This window comes from Eretmochelys imbricata, chromosome 2, assembly GCF_965152235.1.
Source record: "Eretmochelys imbricata isolate rEreImb1 chromosome 2, rEreImb1.hap1, whole genome shotgun sequence".
NCBI classification, from domain to species: Eukaryota; Metazoa; Chordata; order Testudines; family Cheloniidae; genus Eretmochelys; species Eretmochelys imbricata.
Window position 1 is genome coordinate 24,973,801 of NC_135573.1, and position 26,105 is coordinate 24,999,905.

At 36.7% G+C, this 26,105-nt stretch overlaps 1 protein-coding gene across 3 annotated transcripts in view; it reads left to right on the forward strand.

The window, feature by feature from the left end:
- Positions 1–25,193, forward strand: part of TAF2 (TATA-box binding protein associated factor 2) — a 105,167-nt gene extending 79,974 nt beyond the window's left edge. For 2 of the 3 annotated variants that reach the window (XM_077809859.1, XM_077809860.1), the window contains 5 exons: positions 2,913–3,022; positions 6,889–7,118; positions 9,835–9,987; positions 10,381–10,486; positions 23,534–25,193. In XM_077809859.1, coding sequence (XP_077665985.1) covers positions 2,913–3,022; positions 6,889–7,118; positions 9,835–9,987; positions 10,381–10,486; positions 23,534–23,799 — 865 coding nt within the window. In that variant the 3' untranslated portion in view covers positions 23,800–25,193. Of the gene's footprint in view, positions 1–2,912; positions 3,082–6,888; positions 7,119–9,834; positions 9,988–10,380; positions 10,487–23,533 lie in introns of those variants that run through there. The other variant, XR_013345073.1, reaches the window with a different exon arrangement.
- The last annotated feature ends 912 nt before the right edge of the window (positions 25,194–26,105 follow it).

Here is a 26,105-nt window from a genome sequence, read left to right on the forward strand (position 1 = left end):
TTATGTTAATTTATACTTAGCAAAGTGTTATCATTGTTTAACATTCCATAACTAAAAAATAAAATTTGATCAGTTTTTAGTCTCAAACTACATGTATTTTCTGTTTTGTCCTTTGATTTAAGAGTCTTTCCTACAGACAATTGGCACACGTAAATCTAATATTGATCTGTTGCATATAACAAATTATTTTTTAATCTCAAGTGTGTTAGGACTGAATGAACATCATTATGTTTGGCTATCAAAGAGTGTAAAACAGTTGTTAGACTGTAGATGGGGTGAAAGGATAAGTAAAAATGTTGTAAAAAGAAAAGGAGTACTTGTGGCACCTTAGAGACTAACCAATTTATTTGAGCATAAGCTTTCGTGAGCTACAGCTCACTTCATCGGATGCATACTGTGGAAAGTGTAGAAGATCTTTTTATATACACACAAAGCATGAAAAAATACCTCCTCCCACCCCACTCTCCTGCTGGTAATAGCTTATGTAAAGTGATCACTCTCTTTACAATGTGTATGATAATCAAGTTGGGCCATTTCCAGCACAAATCCAGGTTTTCTCACACACACCCCGCACAGACACACAAACCCACTCTCCTGCTGGTAATAGCTTATCTAAAGTGACTATTCTCCTTACAATGTGTATGATAATCAAGTTGGGCCATTTCCAGCACAAATCCAGGGTTTAACAAGAACGTCTGAGGAGGGGGGGGAGTAGGAAAAAACAAGGGGAAATAGGTTACCTTGCATAATGACTTAGCCACTCCCAGTCTCTATTCAAGCCTAAGTTAATTGTATCCAATTTGCAAATGAATTCCAATTCAACAGTTTCTCGCTGGAGTCTGGATTTGAACTTTTTTTTGTTGTAGTATAGCAACTTTCATGTCTGTATATCACCAATGTGATATATGCCATCATGTGCCAGCAATGCCCCTCTGCCATGTACATTGGTCAAACTGGACAGTCTCTACGTAAAAGAATAAATGGACACAAATCAGATGTCAAGAATTATAACATTCATAAACCAGTCGGAGAACACTTCAATCTCTCTGATCACGCGATTACAGACATGAAAGTTGCTATATTACAACAAAAAAACTTCAAATCCAGACTCCAGCGAGAAACTGTTGAGTTGGAATTCATTTGCAAATTGGATACAATTAACTTAGGCTTGAATAGAGACTGGGAGTGGCTAAGTCATTATGCAAGGTAACCTATTTCCCCTTGTTTTTTCCTACTCCCCCCCCCTCCTCAGACGTTCTTGTTAAACCCTGGATTTGTGCTGGAAATGGCCCAACTTGATTATCATACACATTGTAAGGAGAGTGGTCACTTTAGATAAGCTATTACCAGCAAGAGAGTGGGTTTGTGTGTGTGTTGGGGGGAGGAGGTATGAAAACCTGGATTTGTGCTGGAAATGGCCCAACTTGATTATCATACACTTTGTAAGGAGAGTGATCACTTTACATAAGCTATTACCAGCAGGAGAGTGGGGTTGGAGGAGGTATTTTTTCATGCTTTGTGTGTATATAAAAAGATCTTCTACACTTTCCACAGTATGCATCCGATGAAGTGAGCTGTAGCTCACGAAAGCTTATGCTCAAATAAATTGGTTAGTCTCTAAGGTGCCACAAGGACTCCTTTTCTTTTTGCGAATACAGACTAACACGGCTGTTACTCTGAAACCTGTAAAAATGTTGTGGTTATTTGATAATTTTATCAGATTTAATTTAGATTTAGCCAATGCAATGCTGTATATATTTTAGCATGGGCAACCTCTGATCTTCGTTTCCCTGCTCCTCAGTTCTGTCTGTCCCTGATTGCCAATGTAGTCGTACTGTTCTTTAAGATGAATAGACTTAGGTATTTTTCCTATTTATCTTTTAGGCTTCCTTTGCAAGTATAGTTACTAATTTCCCTAGTCCTAGGAATATATTGCTGTTATTCTTTTTAAAGGAAGTTGCGTATAATTTGACCCATTAGATCAGATACATGTAACAGGCAACATTAGCTGAGGAAGCAGAATATTTTAATTGAGTCTCTCAAAGAGATCCTGTCAGTTTGCATTTTTATTCATTTTTATTCATTTTTAAATTCCAGTTTCAGATAGAGCACACTTTAAAATTATATCCTGAATATTTAAAAAATCCCTTCAAACGTTAAAGGTTTTTCTGTTCCCATATTTATAAGGGTCTTTTCAACAAGGGAGAAATCTGACTATTTAGGGGAAATGGTGACAATTACTATTCACAATATGTTGTCACAAGCATAGTAAACCATCTGAAAAAATACAGTGTTTGTTTTTTGCTCACTTCTGTCAAGTATTGGGGTCAGAGGTGTTGCATGCAAAATATTCAGACAGTAATGTAATTTCTAAATTATAGGCGTCCCTTTAAAAAGGGAAGAGTGAGTCTTAAATGTTTTTACTGATTCCTGTCATTTTGTAACACATTTAATGTTTAGACATGTTTTTTTTTAAATCCAACTGAAAATAAATATTTATTAGAATATGAAGAGTATATTGACTCAGTACAGCTCCAATTAATTTACCTTAGAGCATAACACGGCCTTTCAAATTGTCATGAAAACAAATCAGCCTAGATACAAAATCACACTTTCCCTTTACCTTGATGAGTGATGCTATCAACTAATGTCCACCCTGGTCATGTCCTATTTATTATCTGAAAACTAACTAATTTGGGGATGAGATGTGCATATACGTGTGTATGTACAGACAGAAGAAAGAGCTAAAAGGAATTAAAATATATGTATATATTAGGGGCTCACAAATCTTAATATTTGTATGCCCAGTAAAAACTCCAGTGTCAAAAACAGAATTGCAGACGTACAAAACACAGTAACTTTGGAGTCTCAGTTCATTTTGATTAAAAAAGCAACTTTTGTTTCTCTTTCAGACATAAGATTTTGAACATGCTGACAAGGAATCCACCCTTTACTAAGAACATGGAGTCTCCCTTGTGCAATGAAGCTTTGGTGGATCAGCTTTGGAAACTTATGAATTCAGGTTGAATCTCTTCTGTATTTTAAGAAAGTTGGAGTGGTTAACATTCTGCACATTCTCTGGTATATAAAATGAGCTCTCTTTAGGTTTCTTTGTTTGTTAAAAGCTCAAAAATTGAGGCTTTCCATTCACATTTTCATCATCTCGTAGGGCTGTCCAACATACAGGATTGTCCTTTGGCATCCTGTTTTTCTCCATCTTCTGCAATTACTGTACTTGTTGAAAAGTACGTTTAGCATAGACTCACACCTTGTGTGATCCGTGATCCAAGCCTGCAAAAGAATTATTTCTTGTAGTAGGGCCAACAGTTTTCACCTTGTGTTGCTACTTCACACATTGTGTCTTTTCTATTACAAAATGTTGGAATGTAATTTTCATATATATAATTTTTGAATAAATCCTGAAATGAATTTTTGAATTATTTTCAATATTCAAATGGATCAAACACTTCAAGTTTTCATTAGATCAAGCACCCCATCCCCAACCTAAATGAGTAAAGTAGATTTTAGAATTTCTGTGGATAAATTAGATCTTAAGAAGTTTTTACTTTAAAATTAAGACTGACTTGGTTTGACTAGTAAAGATCCGATTGTGAGAAGGGATTGTATCTTTTGCTATTGACTTGTTTTCATTACTGAGTCAGTTTTCTCCAGTACTCACGAACTGTTCTTTAACATTTGGCACAGTACGGATTACATATAAACATTTACGTAGTCTTTTAGGTCATTCAGAGCTGACTGTTCTCTTTGCATCTTTATTTTTAGTGCTTGAAAATTTACAGCTACACTCCAGGGGTTAAAGTAGGAAGACTACTAGTTGTTCAGTTCTATAAGATTTGCCAAGAGTCAACATCAAAATGTTTATTTCCTGAATCTATCTCCAGAGAATTTGTGTTCCTTGTTTCTCAAGAGAAGTGTGTGTGCAGTGTTCACTTATATCCATTACCTCTTTTTGCAAATAACAAATAAGATATACATTTTCATTATATTTGTTACTTTAAGCACTTAAATCCCTATGCATGAAGGTGACATTCTGGTTGAATTTTATTTTCTGTAAATAAAAATACCAAGATAATTGCAAAGTGTGAGTGCCAATAAAAATGTTTGTTAAAGGCAAGATGAATTAATAATCCACCAGATATATGGCTGCATGGTCTTCAAGCAGTGATGAATTTAAATTTACAAAAACCTAAAATAATTACATTGTGGGGAAACAAATCTTTGTTTTTTTCTGTAATCTTTTATTGACAAACATAAAGTTGATGATGCTACTGAATTCCAAAGAGTGTAGTGATGAGCTATATTTACAGGGGTTCACATATTCTCCCTGCAGTTGTATTTAAGATTAACAATTCTGATGACCTTCTCTGTGAAAGTGGGACTGATGCTGAATATTGATTATCTCTTATTGAATATTAAATTGCCAGATCATTTATAAAGAAAAAATAAGGATAGTTCTTATCTCATCAGCGTATTTTCATGTTCAATTTGAATGTTAGATCTGTCCCCCCATCACCAGCCAGTTGTTCATGCAACTCTCATCAGAAAAGAGGTGCATGAAACTGCATAAATATATACAACTAAGTCTATTCCAAAAACTGGTTTCAGAGTAACAGCCGTGTTAGTCTGTATTCGCAAAAAGAAAAGGAGTACTTGTGGCACTTTAGAGACTAACCAATTTATTTGAGCATAAGCTTTCGTGAGCTACAGCTCACTTCATCGGATGCATACTGTGGAAACTGCAGAAGACATTATATACACAGAGACCATGAAACAATACCTCCTCCCACCCCACTCTCCTGCTGGTAATAGCTTATGTAAAGTGATCACTCTCCTTACAATGTGTATGATAATCAAGTTGGGCCATTTCCAGCACAAATCCAGGTTTTCTCACCTTCCGCCCCCCCCCACACACACAAACTCACTCTCCTGCTGGTAATAGCCCATCCAAAGTGACCACTCTCTTTACAACGTGTATGATAATCAAGGTGGGCCATTTCCAGCACAAATCCAGGTTTTCTCACCCCCCTCCCCCTTTTTCCAAAAACCACACACACAAACTCACTCTCCTGCTGGTAATAGCTTATCCAGAGTGACCACTCTCCTTACAATGTGTATGATAATCAAGTTGGGCCATTTCCAGTATTCCAAAAACTGTTCGCTCCCATGGTACTTGTAATCCACAAGAATACATCTTGTAATTTTCCCCTCTGCAAGGTCTTGCTCAGCCAAATCAACATGGCAGTTGGCTCATCCTTGCCTTGTTTACCAATTTAATTTCTATTCCTAGTAGAGAACAATATGTTTGATGAACTCGTAATCAATCAAGTGCTGGCCTGAGTTTGCACCAAAACCATTGTATTTACAGCATTGTGCCAGATGTTAGATATTTTTTGCTACGGGTGGTGCCAAATGTGCTTTTACCATTCGTGTGTGATGATGTCAATGCAACGTGGAGTTTTTAATCATTTCATTTTTCATAAAAGCATTTTCAGTGTATTAAAACATTTTCTTAAATTTAATTACAAATCAAAATATTGGATTCAAGTTGAAACATACTAGATGGTAGTCATATTAGTTGTTCCTTTTGAATTACATCAGTGACATTTCCAGAGTGTGTGCAACAGTTATGCCCCAGTCATGACTGGGGTTTCTCTTCTGCTAAATGTTATAAAACACAGAGGAAAACATGGTTCCTTTTCAGTCATGTCTCTTTCCCACAGACTTAGAACTATGGTTGTCTTGGACCGTAATGCTTCACTAGTAACTGGAGTCTGTTGCTGTTGTGTGGATGTAAGAAAGACAGACAGAAGTGACAACTGATTTTACTTATGATTGCAGACTGCATCTCAGTCCCTTGCCTAGAGCTGACCTCCTACATGGTATTCAGTAACATACATTATTTTTAAAAAGAGTATATGTAGGCTTGAGAGACAAGGTGAGTGAAGTAATGTCTTTTATTGAACCAACTTCTGTTGGTGAGAGAGACAAGTTCTTCTTCAGCTCTGGGTGCTTGAAAGCTTGTCTCTCTCACAAAGAGAAGTTGATCGAGTAAAAGATATAACCTCACCCACTTAGTGTCTCTAATATTCTGGGACTGACACAGCTACACTGCATATGTGTAGACTTGTAACAAAGGCAAGATAATAATGATCATACAGTACAGGAGACAAGATGGGGTAGAAACATCATGACTCTGAGTGTATAGCAAAATTGAATTGCCAGGATTTTATTGATTTGTACTACAGAATATGTGAATGGTTGAAGCTAGTTTCTGGTGTGGCAATGATTGTTGCTATTTAAGCTTCTTGCTTAGTTTACCAATTTTACAGCTTCCCCAGCCACTGTTAGTTGTGCTGGATTTTATAGTTTTGTGATGTAGACAGTTAGAGAATAGGTTGAAGCAATAAAATTCAGTTTATTTTTCATGTAACTCATTTTCGCATCCAGACCTGCTGAGGTGAAAGGCTAGTTTGTCGATGTGTTGTTCCACTTACCTGCTAATTGTCTTTGATACTAAAATCTAAAATGAGATGTTAAATTTGGAAACTAATGGCATGTGTATTTTTTTATTAATATGATTTAGTGTTGTTGTGATATAGCTCCCAAAGATCCCCGTTGTGATTGGGGTCCTGTTGTGGCAAGCGTTGTACAGAACATATAGGAAGACATGCTCCCAGCCTCAAACAGCTTACAGTGTTTATTAAAAGCAAACATAACAAGTGAATGTAACAAATAATAGGAGGGAAGGATGAGGGCAACAGAGGCTAAAAATGTGCACAGCTTGATGACTCCAAATCATTTGAACTTTTTTTTTTGTTTTTAAAGATTATCTCTACATTTTAACAGTTGCTCCTCCTTGATTTTTAGGTACTTCACACGACTGGAGGCTCCGATGTGGTGCTGTGGACCTGTACTTCACACTTTTTGGCCTCAATAGACCTTCTTGTTTGCCATTACCAGAGCTTGGACTGGTCCTTAATCTGAAAGAAAAGAAAGCTGTACTTAATCCTACCATCGTCCCTGAGTCAGTGGCAAACAGTCAGGAACCGGTGAACAATCCTAACAATCATGGGCAACTGATAGGATTCCAAAGCACTGTAAGCACTGACCATCTGCACATGCCTCCCCACCCTGCTTTGAATATTTCCGCTGGCTCCGAATTGTACTGTGTAATGAATTCAGACTTCTTGTCTGAACTTTCAAGACTTAACCCTCTGACCTTTTTGTTTTGTGTTACTCTCAAGTCTTCCAGTATAGTGCCAGCCTTAATACCCTCTGTCTCTTTCTCTCATTCCACCTTTGTGCCTTTTCCCTAATTGTGTGGAATGACCTTCCAGTTAGTTTGCCAAGCCCACCCTCACTCCTCATTTGTATCCATTCTAAAACGTAACTGTTTTCTGTATCATTTACAAGAAGTAAGCTTGATGTACGCAGAACCTGTGATGCTGTGGTGTAAAGATTTTTATCAGCATGAAAACGGGATGTATTGAGTTTTCTTTATATCTCCATCTAGAAACCAAGTGCCTTAGTTCCCATGAGTCCAACTACACCTGAATACATGGCTCCAAGAGACTCATAGAAGTGCCTAAAAATGTCAGATTTAAAATCTGATAGTGTTTTCCTTTTAAGTGCATGGTCCCACTGGGAAACTAGAAAAGTCCTCTTCCCAACGGTATGAAGATCCCATTTCTAGGCCTTTGAGGATGCAGGATGTTGGATTTTAAAGTAAGGTATTTTAATACAAAAACTGCCACTAGCTCAGAACTAAATCTTGCCTAAAGTGGGCCTTGGGCAGATGTAATTATGGAGGGAAAAATCAACATTTAGTAGAGAAAGAGAAGACTATTTGTGTGACAGGTTAATTAAAAAAAAAAAATCAACTGCTATAAGACTAAGTGCTAGTGAGAGAACTCAGTGGGCAAAGGGTAGCTCACTCGTCATGTATAAAATTAGATTATAAGCAGTTTGGGATGGGAACCTGTTCTTTTACTCCCTGTGAGGCATATAGCACGCTTAGGAGTAAAAATAACATACATTCAAAGTAATGGGAAATAAATACAGAATTTTTTCTCACTAAAAAGTCCATCTTTTCTCTAGTCCTTATCTTTAAAGTAAGAGTTATGCTCAAAGCTTTTAGAGGATAAAAATATGAGTGCAGAAATTTAATGTTAATGTGTGGATCATCAGAGATTCTTTGAATTGCCTCTGAAAGTTATCAGCATTTGTGCAACACTTAACTTATTCACATATAACTAGTTTCTGTCCTCAGATGTGCATCATGAATGTCCTTATTTATAAACGTTTCTGTAACATTTTTTGCTGGTATCTGAGCACCTCACAGTAACTCATAGGCAGATAGCTATGTGTATTCAAAGGCAGATGTGGCCATTAGCTTGTAATATACTTGGAAGCAGCATACTCTGAAAAATGTGTGAGCAAACGACATCATTTCACTATATCTGTTGTTTGTGAAACTTGCTTAAATATGTCTTTGTTATTAGATGTGCTTACAGCACACACAATACCTTGATTTCTGAGTGTTTATGGATTTTTCTGCTTTAAGGATCTAGGTAGCCTCTTCTCAGTTCCCAGAACTTGGCTGTGTTTATTTTCAAAAAAAATCACCCTAAACTGATGCTGATTTAGTTTTCCTTGTGAAATACAAACAGAATAATACAGTACAGAAGTTGGATAGCACCTCAGGCAAACTTTCTTCCAGAATGTTTCACAGACTTAAATAGTATTAGAAGTAATAACAGAGCATGAAATGAAGAGGCCTGACCAAGGATAAAAATATATTTTTGTGAAGTAAAAAGAATTTCTGACAGATGCTAGAGCATATTTAGGTTGACTAGACTGTCTTTTGAGGTTGCATGTTCTGTGAGCATGAGTTGTTTGAGAATGAGAATTGTTAAATTATTGTTGTTCTGGAATCTGCTGTGGGAGGAGGTAAGTTACCAAGGCTGAAGTTTTAATTCTAGAAAGCATGCATTTCACCTCGTGATTGGTGTGGGACACCCCTGATTCAGAAGCAGTACCGCACCTTAGTATAGTAGTAGATGCTTCTAATGGTTTGGAGAAAAGGCTATGGTAGGCCTTACTTTTGTCTAGGTTTTAGAAAGGGCTAGTGTCTATTTCTGTAAATACGTTTGTCTTTTCCTGTATTTTATTTTGTGTTTTCATTGTACTTTGGAAGGCCTTTCTCCTTTTTAATGCCTATAACTGTGTAGTTTGTAACTCATTCGATGTATACATTTATTTTCATGTTCCTCTTATCTTTATTTGGTTAATCTAAGCAGTAATTTTAAAAGGGTTCTTTCACTCCTCCTTTTTGGAGAAAAGCTAGTATGACATGTAAAAGAAAATCAGGGGCATAACCATGATATTTTACTTTTATTCAACAAAATTAGTGTTCGCTTTTAAATTTAACCTCTGAGAAGATTCATCTAAATCCCTTGTTTAGATCAGAAACTATGATAATTCAACTGAGATTTAGAGTTAGTGAGGCAGATATATAGAAAGACTTTTCAGGAGCTGCAGAGATTCATTGCACACTAACAGTACCATGATTGTGAGACGGGACAGAAGAGAGGCCAGTTCTAGATATGCAGAGGGAGCAAGGATTGAAGTAAAGAGAAAGTATGTTTGTAGGAGAGGTTGGCACAAGTCCATGAAAGGTTTTAAGGAATATTTTTTGCCTCAACTACAGGGAAGGTTCTGTTCAACTCAAGTGTGTTTTCAACCATTATGTCACTTTTAGATTTAAATATGCTTTTGCTGTCTTCTAATTTTAATCTTTAAATGCTGCTTCAGGAGGACGATCATCTTGTTAAGGAAACCGCATCCAGCATTTCTGTTCATCAGCAAGGGGTGAAGAGGAAGGCTGATATGCCACTTGGGTCCCCATTGGAGCCAGGGCAGATACCAGAGAAGAATGAAGACAGTAAAGTCAAACTAAAAATCAGAGTAAGAAAATGGCAATTCAACTTTAACAATGTGTAGGGTATTTAGTATAACAGTAAAGTCTTTTGCTGAGTTTTCTAACAGCTGTAGCCTAACAAAAGACATGCTGTGCATATGTGTAAGGTAGTTGTTACGATTACTTTGGCAAAATCGTCTCCCATCAGATTCTTTATTGGCTGGCAGGGAATGAAGCTGCCAATTAATGTTCTAAATGTTCACGCGGTTTCCACTGTAAATTAGAAAGAAGGATAATGAACTAGACTTTTATATTATATATTCCTTCACTTTTGTTCTTTATCAGTGATAAATTTGCTTCCTTTCCCCAGAAAAATAAGACCTGTTAGAGTTAATTATTAATATTCCCTTATTTTTACATATTTCTTGCTGGTGTTTTAGTTCTCAAACTCTCAGGAAGAGGAGGAAATTGATATGGACACTGTTCATGATAGTCAAGCTTTTATCTACCATCATTTGAATATGTTGGAGAGACCATCAACACCAGGTATGAATAGGTTAATTTGCAGATCACAGATAGTATATGAGTCTCAACCAGTGAAAGTGTTCTTGTTCTGCAGCTTTTTTCCCCCTGAATGCACTTTAGTAAATGTTTGAGTGTTGATGAAAAGCAAGTGTAGAATGGTTTCTGTGAGTTTTATATGTTGTTAGGTATTCAAGAATAGTTTATTTAAATATATATTACTGTGTTCTGGTTGTATATTTTTGATACGTTTCTTAGTAAGGCAATATGCTATGCTTAGAAGAAAAAATCCAAATTAAAACAATAAAATAAGCCAAAGTCAGAAAATAAAGTTAGGGAGAAGAAAAATAGACCCAGTCAGTGATTTGGGAGAGTTGGTTTCTGACTGTATTTGGTTACAAAAAACATTTTTAAATAGAAGAGAACAATAAAGCAGAAGCAAATGTATTCTAGTAACAAATGAATTGTGTGGCCAATCTGAATAAATTATAACTAGATTAATTCTAGTAATAAAGACACTCAAACTGGCCTCAGAGATACTTATGATGGTTTTAAACTTGAAAAGTTTCCAGCTATGATTACCTTTTTGTTTCCTGTTCTTTAGACAATTACCTTATAGAATTCTATTACTCCTCTTCTCTGGATTTTTACCTCTAACTATTATTCTTAGATATTTCTTGAAAACCTTAAGCAGAGTTCCCTACTAAACTTCCCTACTCTGTCATTAGTAGAGAGAAATCCAGTAACTGGTCAACACTAGTTAATCTTTGATTTCTTATTCTTCTAGCATGTCCCTTAAATAATTTCCAATATTTTTTTCCATAACTTTGCTAAACTCTGAAAGGTGATTTGCAATGTTTTACCTTTTAAAGTATAGTGTATAGAAGGGTGGTGAGCATATAAATGCAAGAACAGTGTCATGGCTAATCATAAAATGTGTAGGACTGGAAGGGACCTCAGTAGGTCATCTAGTCCAGTACCCTGCACTCAAGGCAGGATTATGTAATAACTAGACCATTCCTGACAGGTGTTTGTCTAACCTGTTCTTAAAAACCTCCAATGATGGAGATTCCACAGCCTCCTTAGACAATTTGTTCCAGTGTTTAACTACCCTGACAATTAGTAAGCTTTTCCTAATGTCCAACCTAAACCGCCCTCCCACTTTGGTGTCGTCCACAAACTTTATAAGTGTACTCTCTATGCCATTATCTAAATCATTGATGAAGATATTGAACAGAACTGGACCCTGGACTGATCCTTGTGAGACCCCACTCGATTTATTCTTCCATCTTGACTTTGAACTACTGATAACTGCTCTCTGGGAACAGTTTTCAAACCAGTTATGCACCCACCTATAGTAGCTCCATCTAGGCTATGTTTCCCTAGTTTGTTTATTAGAAGGTCGTCCGAGACAGTTTCAAAAGCCTTACTAAAGTCAAGATATACCATGTCTACTGCTTCCCCCCATTCACAAGGTTTGTTATCTTGTCAAGAAAAGCTATTAGGTTGGTTTGACACTATTTGATCTTGACAAATCCATGTTGACTGTTACTTATCCCCTTATTATCGTCTAGGTGTTTTCAAATTGATTGCTTGATTATTTACTACATTATTTTTCCGGTTACTGAAGTTAAGCTGACTGGTCCGCAATTCCCAGGGTTGTCCTTATTCCCCCTTTTATAGATTGGCACTATACATCTCCTTTTCCACTGTTATCGCAAAGCATGGTGCATGCTGGGGCATGTCAGTTACCACAGATACTCATTAGCGTATGAAGCTGATCTGTTGAGGTTTAGTATTTATAACTTTTATGTGATGTTTTGCAACGTTTCATTTTTTATTATTTTACATACTATGGGGTATAAAGTCATAAACAAGAAACTTTGCAAAACTGTGCCAGATTGTTTACAAATGGGACTTATGGGACTCTCCGTCAGCCAGCTCCATACTCTAATGTTGTTCCATATTAAGTATGCTGAGGTTCAGAATGGGTGTATTCTGAATCAGAGTGGAATGGGGGCCAGTTGGCCATTACTTATATAGATCTATAATGGACAGAAAAATTAATCTGAGATTATGTGCTGAATGACCCACTTACCCCTGCTATTTATACATTTAGCACAGAGGAAATACACTTCATTTCTTAGGTTTCAGAGTAGCAGCCGTGTTAGTCTGTATCCATAAAAAGAAAAGGAGTACTTGTGGCACCTTAGAGACTAACCAGTTTATTAGAGCATAAGCTTTCGTGAGCTACAGTTCACTTCATTGGATGCATCCGATGTAGCTCACGAAAGCTTATGCTCTAATAAATTGGTTAGTCTCTAAGATGCCACAAGTACTCCTTTTCATTTATTAGGTTACTGAGAAATGAGACATTATCTTTGCCTCTGAAAGTGCATCGAACTCACTTAAAAGCCTTTGAAAATCATTGAATTTTGAGAGACAAGGTGGATGAGGATTACCTAACCTACCTTGTATCTCTAATATCGTGTGACCGACACAACTACAACTTGATCAAACTTGACAGTTTGATCTTAGCATATTTTTTCTTGTTTTTTCTTCCTCGATTTATACTGCTAGGGACAGTTTTATTAAAAATATCCTTTGCTTTTAAAACTTCACCTTTTTCTTCTTTTTGGTACAAACAGAGAAATACAACTTTCAGGTGAGCAATAAGGGCAGATGAGCTCAAATAATAAACAAATGAGGAAAAAACATACCATGTCTAAATAGAATTGTTTCCAAATGCAATTTTCTCAATTTTCCAGAGATATCAATGATTCTTTACAGCCAAGATTTTCAGGGGACTTTCAGAATTATTTGAATTATTGCAGGACTTGCAGAGTAAGCATACTTCAACTGTTGATGGTGTTGAAGTGGCTTTTTATGGAGGTGATAAAATAGGACATCGTATTAGTAGATATCAGGGCTCTCATGTCATCTCCAAAGCAAGGTACCCTGAAAAATAGTGAGGTCTTAGTCCATACACAGCCTGTCCTCTCAGAGCTGTTGGTCAGACTCATATCAGCTCTTACAAAACATTAGGGAATTAGCCAAACACAGTTCTAGCTTTGCAAATAGCAGCTGGAAAGAGAGAGTTCATGATGGCTTTGAATGCTGCCATATCTATTTGTGAGTGATATTCAGCAAGCTTTATGATTGATTTCCCCACAGGATAAGAAACTGGACTCAAACACAAATTTCTCCATGTTACTGTGTCCTACAGAAAACTCAGTGGCTCAACACATCCTCACCCCTAGTAAATTTGATTTTCATTATATTACTGTTTTACAAGCTTTCTATTGTATCCTTTTACCCATAAAGGTGGCCCTATGAGGTCAGGGTTGAGACCCACAACCAGGATAGTAAAGGGAGATTTGCAGTACAACTGGTTATTCTGTGTAAAAGTAGGATTTCAGTTTTTAATGCTGTAATTACAGCACCTGTCATAGTTCAGCTTCACTTTGAAAATGTTTTCAAACATATGTTAAAAATGCCCTAAATACGATAATGAAATTTTTTTATGCTGTTCAAACCATGAATGCCTCTATGCATCTTACAAAAAAAATTAAACCCAGAAAATTCAAGTATGTGAAGTATCTTTTAAACTTGCTGTTACGTTAATTATAGTTCTTCCCTAAGTACAGCAGCTTTGAGAGAATCAACAGAAGCCTTTTTTTGAGCATCTGAAGTCATTCAAGATCAGATTTCTAATGTGAAAAACAGAATTTTTATTTGCTATTAAATCATCAAGAACAGTGGCAATGTTCCACTGTCAGTCCTAAAAGATCACAAAAATGTCAAGACTTTGTACTCTTTCTAATGTAAACACCAGCCTTCATGTCACATTTAAGACTGCAAGGTGACTATTACACTATATTGCACAGACGAATTTGGTGAAATGGGTTTATTCCATCTGAAAAAGTGTCCTTTGTATTAGGTAGTCCTTTCAGTTGGATTAGCTTTTACATCAGACAAGCTTAAAATAGAATCTCTTTACTTTCATATTCCACTGTTCTTAAAGTGTAATCATACTCTAAAATCAGTCACTGTAAAAATTGTATCACAGGATTTCACATTTGTGTCAGTGATTCCAGACTAATTTTTTTTTACTTTACTTATAAATTGAAGTAAATAAGTTTATAAGTAAAACATGTTTTTCCCTAAATGTGACCCCTGCACATTCAACCTGGGTTCAGCTTTTCTGGCTCAACACATCCTCACCCTCTAGTAATTAGAACTTTAGTTAACCAGCCTTTTTATAATGTACAGTAGTATGCAGTTCAGTTTCTCTTAGTTGTATTGACTCTGCAAAAATAAAAAGTAAATAAGCAGATGAGACTCTGAGAGCATATAAGGAGCATATCTGTTGAGTAACAATATCTAATTTTTATGAACTGGTAGTTATTCTTCTGACCATCACTGCACTTTAAGTAGGTATAGCAATTGTTAGAAAAGGCATACACTGTTGGAAAAACTTCATAAGTTCTGTTGACTCCCTCACTTTTCCAAAATAATAAAAATGGCCACATTGCTGTTCTTGTAAACCACTATTTTCCTATCCAGTGGCCCTTATAAATTCTACCAGCAGGCTATGTGATAGAAACCTAGTCACAAACCTGGATTTGTGCTAGAAATGGCCCACCTTGATTATCATACACACTGTAAGGAGAGTGATCACTTTACATAAGCTATTACCAGCAGGAAAGTGGGGTGGGGGGAGAAAAAACCTTTTGTAGTGATAAACACCCATTTTTTCATGATTTGTGTATATAAAAACATCTTCTGTATTTTCCACAGTATGCATCCGATGAAGTGAGCTGTAGCTCACAAAAGCTTATGCTCAAATAAATTGGTTCGTCTCTAAGGTGCCACAAGTACTCCTTTTCTTTTTGCGAATACAGACTAACACGGCTGTTACTCTGAAACAGGTTACATTTGGTGATCTTGAACATTCATTTATATTTTTCCCCATTCTTGTTTATCACCAGTATAACAGTTCAAAACATGGTTCATTTAGCTAGAAAGTGAAAAGTTGCTGGAATTATTTGAAACTTGTGACAATGAGTGGAGCAAATATTACCTCAAAGTCTAGAAGGAAAATACTTTAGCTATATTTTTAAATAATGCATTTATGACAATATACTTGAGTGTGTGGTAAGAACTACAAATTTCTGCACTGTTACAAATTGTCTATTGAAGATCAGTTTGATGTACAAATTCACTATAACATGGCTGCATGTGTACAGACACCATGGTTGTCAGTGGAAATTCAACCTGGGACCTGTATCAAGAGCACAAGTCCCTGCTACTTGAGCAAAATGAATTAACTCAGGATTTGCCTTAACAGTATGTTAGTGCACACTAGCTGGGGGTGAATTCTAGTGGGTGGGCACCAGGGTGTCACACACTTACTGATTTGTGTGGACCCTGCTGGCATGTACTAACAGTTCCTTAGTGCATGTTGATGTAGTCCATACTATGTTAAAGTGCACTAGGGAATTTCAGTGTGTACTAGCAGTGTCCACACAATACGCTGGTGTGAACAAGAACTTACACCCCAGTTGGTGTGCACTAACACACCATGTAGACACAGAAGCCCTCAGTCAGCTGTGAGTAAATAGCATGCTGTTATAGTCACAAGGATCAGCCACTAGAGGGAGACAGGATCACCTACACTACACCAATGTACTTAATAATTCAGGTAGGAATGTGCGGTAATTCTTGTTTCTCAGAACATGATGCAGCATTGACAGGCTTGGTTTTGCGTAGCCTTTTTAAGCTGGAAACATTTGTTGTAATTGTTGTGGTAGACTAGCTTTAATACATATTATCTAAGTACACAGTATACATGGGATAACTTTATTATCTAAAATACGCTCATTTCCAATCTGGTGGCTTTTAGCTTTGAGATTCTGTTGGAGCCAGTATAGCACTGTAATAGCATAATGAATATTGAGCTAATAGCCATTCTGTCCTTTATGAAGAATGGCATTTCCAGGTACTTTAGAAGAAAGTGTGTGAAAGTTGCTATAAGAATAACATAAACATTGAAGATAAAAGTCATAAAATGCCTCTCTGCCATGTACATTGGCCAAACCGGACAGTGTCTACGCAAAAGAATAAATGGACACAAATCTGACATAAGGAATCATAACATTCAAAAACCAGTAGGAGAACACTTAAACCTCTCTGGCCACTCAGTAACAGATTTAAGGTGGCAAGTTTGCAACAGAAAAGCTTCAAACACAGACTCCAACGAGAAACTGCTGAGCTTGAATTAATATGCAAACTAGATACCATTAACTTGGGTTTGAATAGAGACTGGGAGTGGCTGGGTCATTACACATATTGAATCTATTCCCCCATGTTAAGTATCCTCACACCTTCTTGTCAACTGTCTAAATGGGCCATCTTGATTATCACTACAAAAGTTTCAGAGTAGCAGCCGTGTTAGTCTGTATCCGCAAAAAGAACAGGAGTACTTGTGGTGGTGGTGTTGTTTTTTTCCTCCTGCTGATAATAGCTCATCTTAATTAATTAGCCTCTTACTCCATCTTTTCATGTTCTCTGTATATGTGGGTGTATATATATATATATACACATCTTACTATATGTTCCATTCTATGCATCTGATGAAGTGGGCTGTAGCCCACGAAAGCTTATGCTCAAATAAATTGGTTAGTCTCTAAGGTGCCACAAGTACTTCTGTTCTTTTTGCGGATACAGACTAACACGGCTGCTAATCCGAAATATGACTGAGACGTTCATCTGTGGTCTTACAGGGAGTCACAAATACACTGTGCCAGGAAAACGTATACAGATCTCATATTCTTTTGCAACTGCTAATTTCACTGAGAGAATGATTTATTTTTCTAGGGTTATTAGAGGGGACTGGTTGGACTTTTAGACTGACAAGCTAATGTCCACACAGGTCCTCAAGGACTCTGCACCTACTTGGCTTATTGAAAGAAATATGGCTCCGTATCTTTTTATAAACTTTAATAAAGCTATTAAACAAACAAAATATTTTAAAAAATCAAAAAACATGTCACCAAACCTAAACTATTGTTAATAATACTAAACTAAAATTAAAGGAATCCAGCTATTAAATCAAGATAAAATTACCAAATTAGTATCAGTATTGGTTTGGAAATAAATCATCAAATTAGTAAAATCACCAAATTAATACAACAAATAATGCTTATAATATTCTAAGAAGGGCTCTAAGGATGTGGCTTTCTGTTTGGTTATAAATCCTAACTAAAGAATTTTACCAGGTCAGTCAAATACTGAAACCAAATGATCTAATGTCTGAACCACAATTTCAGTCAATTACAAAGTTTCCTCCTTATATTTCAATTCTTGTGTGATGAGTAACCCTTTTCATCCCTCCCCTGCACAGAGAAATTACAATGAAGGCCTTAAAAGAGCCCTTTGATAAGCAGAAGTTTGACAACTCTTGTTTGGCAGTTCACAGCTGCCAGCTTTAAATTCTTAGGCCCCACCAAAGACAGAACACACTTTATTTAATGAGTATTTTTATGAGACTTTGTTTTATGGCTTTGAGAAACTTGGGAAACTCTCTTTCTGGTGCCTTTCTTGTGTGGACTTTATGGGTGATGCTACACAGGTGCACACACATAACCACACCCTAGGTTTATAGAATAAAAGGGTTGGGACATATCCCAGCTAATACAAACAAAAGACAAGAATGAAATGGAAAAATATGAAAAAAGGGGAATTATGAACTCTTCAGCTTTTGTGGTCTTCTAGGCTCTCATGAAATAGGAGCTGGAACTGTGGTTGCGGAGCCAGATAGTGATGTTACTGACACAGCACTTCTTGTTAGCGGGTTTTCTTTGGGTGCAGGGAGAGACTGTCCAAAGACTGGCATAGCTTTTTTGTTGATGACTTGACTTCGTCTCTGAGGAGTGATCAGTTTCAGGATTCTGGAAGGTCAGTCTTCTCTCAGGTGGCTCATTGACCCAGAAGGCTTCTTGGCCCCACCCTTGATTCTTACGGTTTTGAGCATTGCTCACTCTGCCTTGCAGTGCCGCCTTCCAAAGCATTCAGAAAAATCAAGTGCAAATTGATCCTCTTCAGCAAACATCAAACGGGAAAAGTCTCACTTAAGCCAGCAAATTTAAAAAGATTTGATTTTTCTGTAGCACAGAGGCTGTAAGTCTGCAGTTCTCCCCAGAATATAAAAATACAGAACAGGAGACTACTTCTGAGGAAGTTGGCATGGCCTTTTCTGGGTGTAGAGGTCTCTTGAGATATATTATGTCACCAGTTTACAAAATTTCAGCACAAAGTAAAATAAAAACTGATTTAAATAACCCTAGCAACCTAACAGCCCCTCAACATTCATCCATCAGCAAAATTAAAAATAAATTGGACAGCTTATGAGTAGATGTTGTAATTATTTTGCAAACAAGACAATTTACTAATCTTTATATTTAGGAGCTAGGACATAAGTCAAACAACTTGTTTCTGAAAGTTTTCATTTTGATGGAAAAAAGATTAAAGCTTATCAAAATAAAACCCATGTAACATAAATATTCAAGTTTAAAATGAAGTCTGTATTCCCATGTGTGCTACTTCTCTTCCATCATATCTCTGCAGTCTTTGTAACTTTCTATTTGACTAACTAGGTGTTCTAGGAGTTTCATCTCATTTGGCAGTTTCACCTAATTCTGCACATCTGCCCAACTATTTGGAACAGAGAAAAGCTAATAATTATGTTGGAGTCTGCACATCCAGAACAAAGGAAGATGCCAAGTGGATTCTGAATTTGTATATTCTGTTTCAAGGAATGCTAGTAACCACTTCAGAAGTGAATTCATGAACTCTCCTGCTTGTTACTGTTTTTTGCTATTATGTGGTAAACACAGGTTCAGATTCTTCTTCCATGAGAGAAGAAATTGCATTGTCTCCTGGCAGCAGTCCCCCTTTGACCAAAGAAATGAAATTGATAGCATTAGAAAGAATTATTATTTATCCCTCCTCACCTGGATTGGCAGGTTGCTAACACAGGCCTTCTGTAAGCGTTAATCATAGGGAATCCTTGGGGTGAAAAGGTGATCTCTTTGTGCAACGCTGATTTCTGTTTAGGAAGGGTCAATGCCAAATGTAGGTATAGTACTTCTAATCCCTCACAAAGGTCCGCTTTACAGATGTCTTTCTTCAATCACCTGGGCAGGCTTCTTCTGACACATTTATGATGCCTGTGTTGACTTCAAAGCACTCTTTGACAGTATCAAATATCATGTCTTTTGGGGAGTTGGTGCTGTTGAAATTTTTGAAAAACATCTGTTGGCAGTGAAGCAGCTGTGTGAAGGAAATGAATGTTGTCAGATTCAAGGACTGCAGTACAAACTGGCTCAGTTTTGAATGTGTATGAAAGGATTTGAGCTAGTCTAGTCAGCCTTGATTTCCTTTTTCGTATCACAATATACAAAGTGTTGCTGCAATCTGTGCCGTCTGCGCGTGTTTCTATAGTAATATTATTCCCCAGTTGTTTTGCTGATTACATTATGATCATCATTGGGGTTCCCTTAAGTTGCTGGCAGATAAAACCATGAATATATAGGTTTTTGGGTCAACTGAAGAAGGAAGAAATTAGTGATGCCATTGACTTTGAAGTCTAACACTTAGATGATCAGTTCAGTGATCAGTTTAATGAAGGTCATTTTGTCTTAGTGTTTTCTAGACTTTTGAAAGATGAGCCCCTCTCTCTGGAAAATGAAGTCTATCGTTCCCTACCATGTGGTTTTAAAAGCTTACAAGTCTTAATATATACATTTTCTGTTCCTCCTTAATTCTTCCTCTGCGCCTGAGGGGCATGACCCATACTTTGGGAAATGCTTGTGTAGGATCCTTTCATACATGCTCTGAAGAGCAGTGATATAGTTAACAATGTTGATATGTCAGGTATCATTGACATCTGAGTTAGCACTCACTGACATAAATGTCAGTTCACACTTCAGAGCTATTGTTATAGGATAGGCTTTCTGCAAACTCAGATATTTGTTTTTGCATCGATTTTACTGGCTTCATGTTTTGAAGGCTTTCTTTGCAATTGTAAGAGCTTGAGACCTACTATTTTAAAATAAAAACAAACACGGAAGAACAAGACAGAGACTTGAGGATGCTGCACCTTTCAGTTAGTCTTTCATGCTTCTTTCATAGGGGAGCACTTACCTGTCATTCAGGGACATTTGCCATTTGCTTATCAGTATTAACATACTACCTCCAGTACTTGCTCTGTACCCTTCCCCTTCTACAGTCGGAAGATTCAGAAGTATGCTTTGGCATCAGAGATGCTTTGTATGCTGTGCCATCTAGCCCTCTGAAATGCAGGATGTAGTATTAGGGGTGAGCCAGAAACAAATAAAACCTGGATCTGAAAATCTCTCTCCCCTGAAAGTTCGTCAGAGCTGAAGTCTATAGATCGGGCTCATCTGATACCCTCTTTATTTTACTGTGTAACTGTGACAATAGAATTGTTCATCTAAATAACCTTTAACATACATGATATACTTTGCCAGTGTAACATGCAAATAGAATTTTGTATACAACATTGTGTGCATATAAAATATTTGTGCACTGCAGGCAATGTAAACAAAAGCGTAATCTTCTTTACCCAGGTTTCATGAACTAATTGGGACTGAGGAATTCATAAAATCAAAAACTTTATAAAATTGAGTATCTCAAAATGACAGTCGCTATGGTGCATAAGTTGCAGTATGATGCACCATTTTCTTTTTGTCCTTCAAACCACAGCATGTGAAGGGATGCCACTGTTACTACATGATTCTGCCTTCCCCTGCTGGTTGGGAAATATGGTTCGTTTAACTGGTTGTTCATAACATTGGTGTTCTACTGTATTCTAATATCTTGAGCAGACATGTTCATTTTTCATTGTGCTAAGGTTCATAGGTTCACTACAATGGGTATTTCAGCATGCTTGCAGCTTGAGGGCAGAAACCATGCTGTTCTAGATGCCTAAAAAGTAGATAGAATTTAAAGGAATGGGTTCAGAAAGTGGAAGTAGATTCAGAGGGGAGGTCTTTTGAGAGACTTAAGATTACTAGAAATAAAGAATTGTTACAGGTATAGTCATGAAGCAGTCTCTTATCTTTTTGCAGTAAACTGGCAAGCGGCCTACAGATTTGGATTACATCTGTCCAGGGTAGAGTAAAAAGTGATGTGGTTAATATGCATTAAGGTCAATAATTAACGTCTTAGTTAGCATGTGCATGTCATGTATATACCATAACAGAGTTAATAGTACGTCAGAAATTAAAGCCACTTTGAATTGTGATGATAAATGGTTTTATTTGATAACAATTAAGGCATATATTATTCTGCTGAGTTCAGGATTAAAGTCTGTAAAATGTTCATAGATTCACAGAATTTAAGCCCAGAGGGACCACTGTGATCATCTGATCTGACCTCCTGCATAACATAAGCCATTTAATTTCACCCAGTAATTCTGCATCAAGCCATATCTAGGGGTTGAGCTAGAGCATGCTTTTTAGAACGGCATCCAGTCTTCAGGTAATGGAGAATCAAATCATAACCTTTGGTAAATTGTTCTAATGGTTAATTATCCACCCTTAGCCCTGGTCTACACTGGGGAAGGGGGTCGACTTAAGATACACAACTTCAGCTACGGCGTATCTTAGGTCGACTTACCTGGCCGTGAGGACGGCAGCGAGTCGACCGCTGCCGCTCCCCTGTTGACTCCGCTTCTGCCTCTCGCGAGCTGAAGTTCCGGAGTTGACGGGGAGCGCGTTCGGGGATTGATTTATCGCGTCTAGATGAGACGTGATAAATCAATCCCCAATAGATTGATCACTACCCAGTAATAAGACTTTGGACCTTATTCCTAGCCTGAATTTATGCTTCAGCTTCCAGACATTAGATTTTATGGGGGGTTTTCTGCTAGATTAAAGAACAGTGTATTATCTGTAATCTTCTCTCTTATAGGTGGTGATCAAATCATCTCTTAATCTTTTCTTGGATACACTAAATAGATTGATCTTTTTTAAGTCTTTGCTATGATTGTCAGTCATATTGAGAGAAAATGCAAAGTTGGTTCCTGAAGTGTTTTGACTTCTAAGAAAATTGGATTACCAAGACAGAGGCAGTTACACTGAGTTTTTCCTTTGCAGTGGGTAGAGAGCAAATCATGGTGCCCTGGGAAGACCAATCTGCAATATTTCTGCAGTTCTGTAAAATGCTACAGATAACATAAAAGAAAATTTCAGAATATAGAACAGACTTGCTGTGTTGATGAAACAGGCCTATATCTCCTTGGAGGACTTATTCCTGTATTGCTTACCTACGTAAAATCCTGATGTGTAAAGAATATTGATATCCTATTAGCATAATTGGGATTTCTGTTTATTTAAGATGACAAACTTCGAATGTCTGTATTATTCAGAAGAGAGAGGAAATGCTTGTATGTTAAATAACTTATTTTGAAAAATCAATTTATTTCCACTGTTCAACATCAAAAAATTCATGTTTGTATAGAAAGCCTAATGTTTGACATCAGCGGCCAGTACAGGAAATTTAACTTCGTAATAGTACCACTCATTGGTTTGATTATTGTTGTCCATTATCTATCGTTATATCCAGAATTTTTCGTGAGCAGCCTAGTTGTTCACTGTTTACATTTTATTAAGTTTTTGAACTTTTATGTTGGAAAATTGGTGTCTTGAAATTGGTATGGTTTTTGCAGTTCCTTAGCTGTATAGTAACTAGTCATCTGGGATACATTTATACCATTCGAAGCAGGGAGTCACACATCCCACCTACACTGCTGAGAATTAAGCCCACGGTATGGAAACTGTCAATGTGCTTATAGGCTTGTCTAGAAATACCCGAAGGTAATGGCATCAGTGTACTAATAGAGTCTATATTAGAATACTAAATATGATGGGAGACATGGTAGTGTAGATACTAGCTTCTATTTCAGTATTGTTTGATGTTAAATTATGTGAGTTAATAATTCATCGCAATGTAAAAATTGAAATTCCAGTTGTATCTTTGTCTTAGGTAAAGAACAGTCTTCACTAGAGCTGAACATGCTTCCAGTGCCAGCAGCTCCACTCTCCGTGTTCAGTAAAGAATCCAGTTCCTCAAAACACAGTGATCACCATCACCACCACCACCATGAGCACAAGAAAAAGAAGAAGAAGCATAAACATAAGCATAAGCATAAACATAAACATGACAGCAAAGAAAAAGAGAAGGAGCCCTTCACTTTCTCCAACAGCCCAGCCAGTGGGCGGTCAATTCGCTCTCCGTCACTTTCGGACTGAAGTGAGCACTTCTAGGACTCAACCCAGAGCATTCACAGAGCATTTAGAAGGATGTATATAACTAAAGCCTCTGTCTTTTTCTGTGAAAATAGGAAAGCATGAATTGTCTGAGCAATTCAGAAGCTGTGTCACAATCCAAATTTGAAACATTCTATTTGTATATTCAGTAGCTGAACTGAATCTGATTCAAAAAAATGTTTTATGGTTCTGAGTCAGTTTCTTTTTCCCTGTTCTTTCTCCCCACCTCCCACTCACTTTCCCTTTTAAACAAAGAAAACAGCTATATAAGGACCCCATGTCTACTGGCAACCCCCTGAACATCATGCTGTCCATGTGTACTGCCAGACTCAATTATGTTTTACGCCTTTGATGAATGTTATGAGGCAAAGTATGTTTTAAACAGAAGCCAACTGCCAGACCTCTGATGAAGCACTGTTTCCAAGACAGTATTGTATGACCAAGCATAGACCTCCTGAGAAGACAAAGGGTTTCCTATAATCTTCTTCGGTTGAGCTATTTCTTGCTTTAACCATTGCAGTGTAATGTCAGAATTTTAAAACTAGTACACAGAATATTTGCCTTTTTCGGATACTAAACTCTTCAAGTTCCAAGCTTCTTTTAAGCTGCAGATTTTTATTATGGACGTGACCCTTTGAATATAATCGCATTCTGCAATTATGTTTCTGTAATTTTAGCAGAAAAACTTAATGCATGTTTTGCCCTTAATCAGGCTTTTAAAATATAATAAAATTTGCAAATTATTTTGGCAAAGGCAGCTTTTTCATTCAATATAATGAAATTGGAAAAAATGACTTTTGCTGAAATTAAAAACATTTTGGAAATCTGTATACATTAAAAAATATACTCTTGTTAAAGTGAATTTACTTGGAAGTATTCTACAATGTCAGTTCATGAATCTACAGGAAAAAATATATTACTATATTAACCTTGGTCTGAGACTTTAAAAGGTGAGTGAATTCAGATGTCTTGAACTGTGATTTATGCAGTTTGGTTATGCTAATACACCCAGCCAATATTTTGTTTTAAAACTTCAGTTTTTAAAATGTTTGGCAATACAAGTAAAAACATCACTGCTTCTTTTTTACATTTGCTCCTTATTTGTATGTAGAGGTAGGGGTTTTTTTATGTTTTTATTTTCATGTACCAGTTTACTATTGTTGGGTGGATTTTACATCTTCTTCAGCTTTCTGTTATAAAATGGTTATATTTAGGTTAAATATTTTATTTTCACATGTTTTTGTTAAAGGACTCCTGAGAGAATGAATGATGCTGCATCTAGGAAAAAGTGTTCAAAAGTACCCAAGAAGGAATTTTTTTTAAAACCAGCCTGTTTTCTCCTATCCCTCCTCCCCAATAAACACTTTTATATGAAATACATGCTGTTGGATCTTGTCATATTTTTGGTGTGTACCATTGAACAGAAACAAATTATCTACGATCTATAGGAAAACAATGCATCAAGCAGCAGGGGGTAAGAGGGAAAAAGCAGACATTCCTTAATGCAGGTTTACTTAGATTATTCTGTTACTTTTAGGCCTTACCTACGAGACTTTAAGATTATATTGTTGTTACAGGCTTTAGAGAGCTGGTGTTTTTAAATACCAATACATGAAAAGGGATATGTTTGTTTATATTACCACCCTAAGCAAAGATCAGAGCCCCAGAAATCTTATAATATTGGTTAATGATATAACAGCAGGCAGCAGAAAAAAAAAACAGGTGAGGTTGGGAAGGAAGGACAAGGTAACATGATTTGTACAGTTTAACATAACACCTAGCCACTGTTGACTGTTATTCTGCTGGCATCATGAATTAAGGAGGAGAGATTTTGAAGTGGCTTGATGGAATTTTTCAGATTGTTTTTCCACAGGTTAAGAGTTGACACACACAGTGGAAAGGTGTTTGTGGGATTGTGATTACATTTAGGGGAAGCAGCACTCTAGTGATATGAGCAAAGAGTTGAGAGTCAATAGACCTGGGTTCTAATCCCAGTTGTGACATATTTATTGGTTTGAGTCCGATTAAATTGTTTAACATCTATGTGTTTGTTTTCCCTTCTTTAAAATTAAATTGTGGTTGATCCCCAAATGTGTTAGACACTGTATGAAGACATAGAAAGTCACAGTCCTTGCTCCCAAAGAGTTTGCAATTTTGTAATTTATAACTATTCAGTGTTCAACTGTTTTGAAGTTTTCTCCTTCAACATTAAAAACGGAATGTGTAGTGATTTAGTGTAAAGCCTGGTTGTTGGATTATTTATCTCCTGTAAATTCAGATCTTACAGG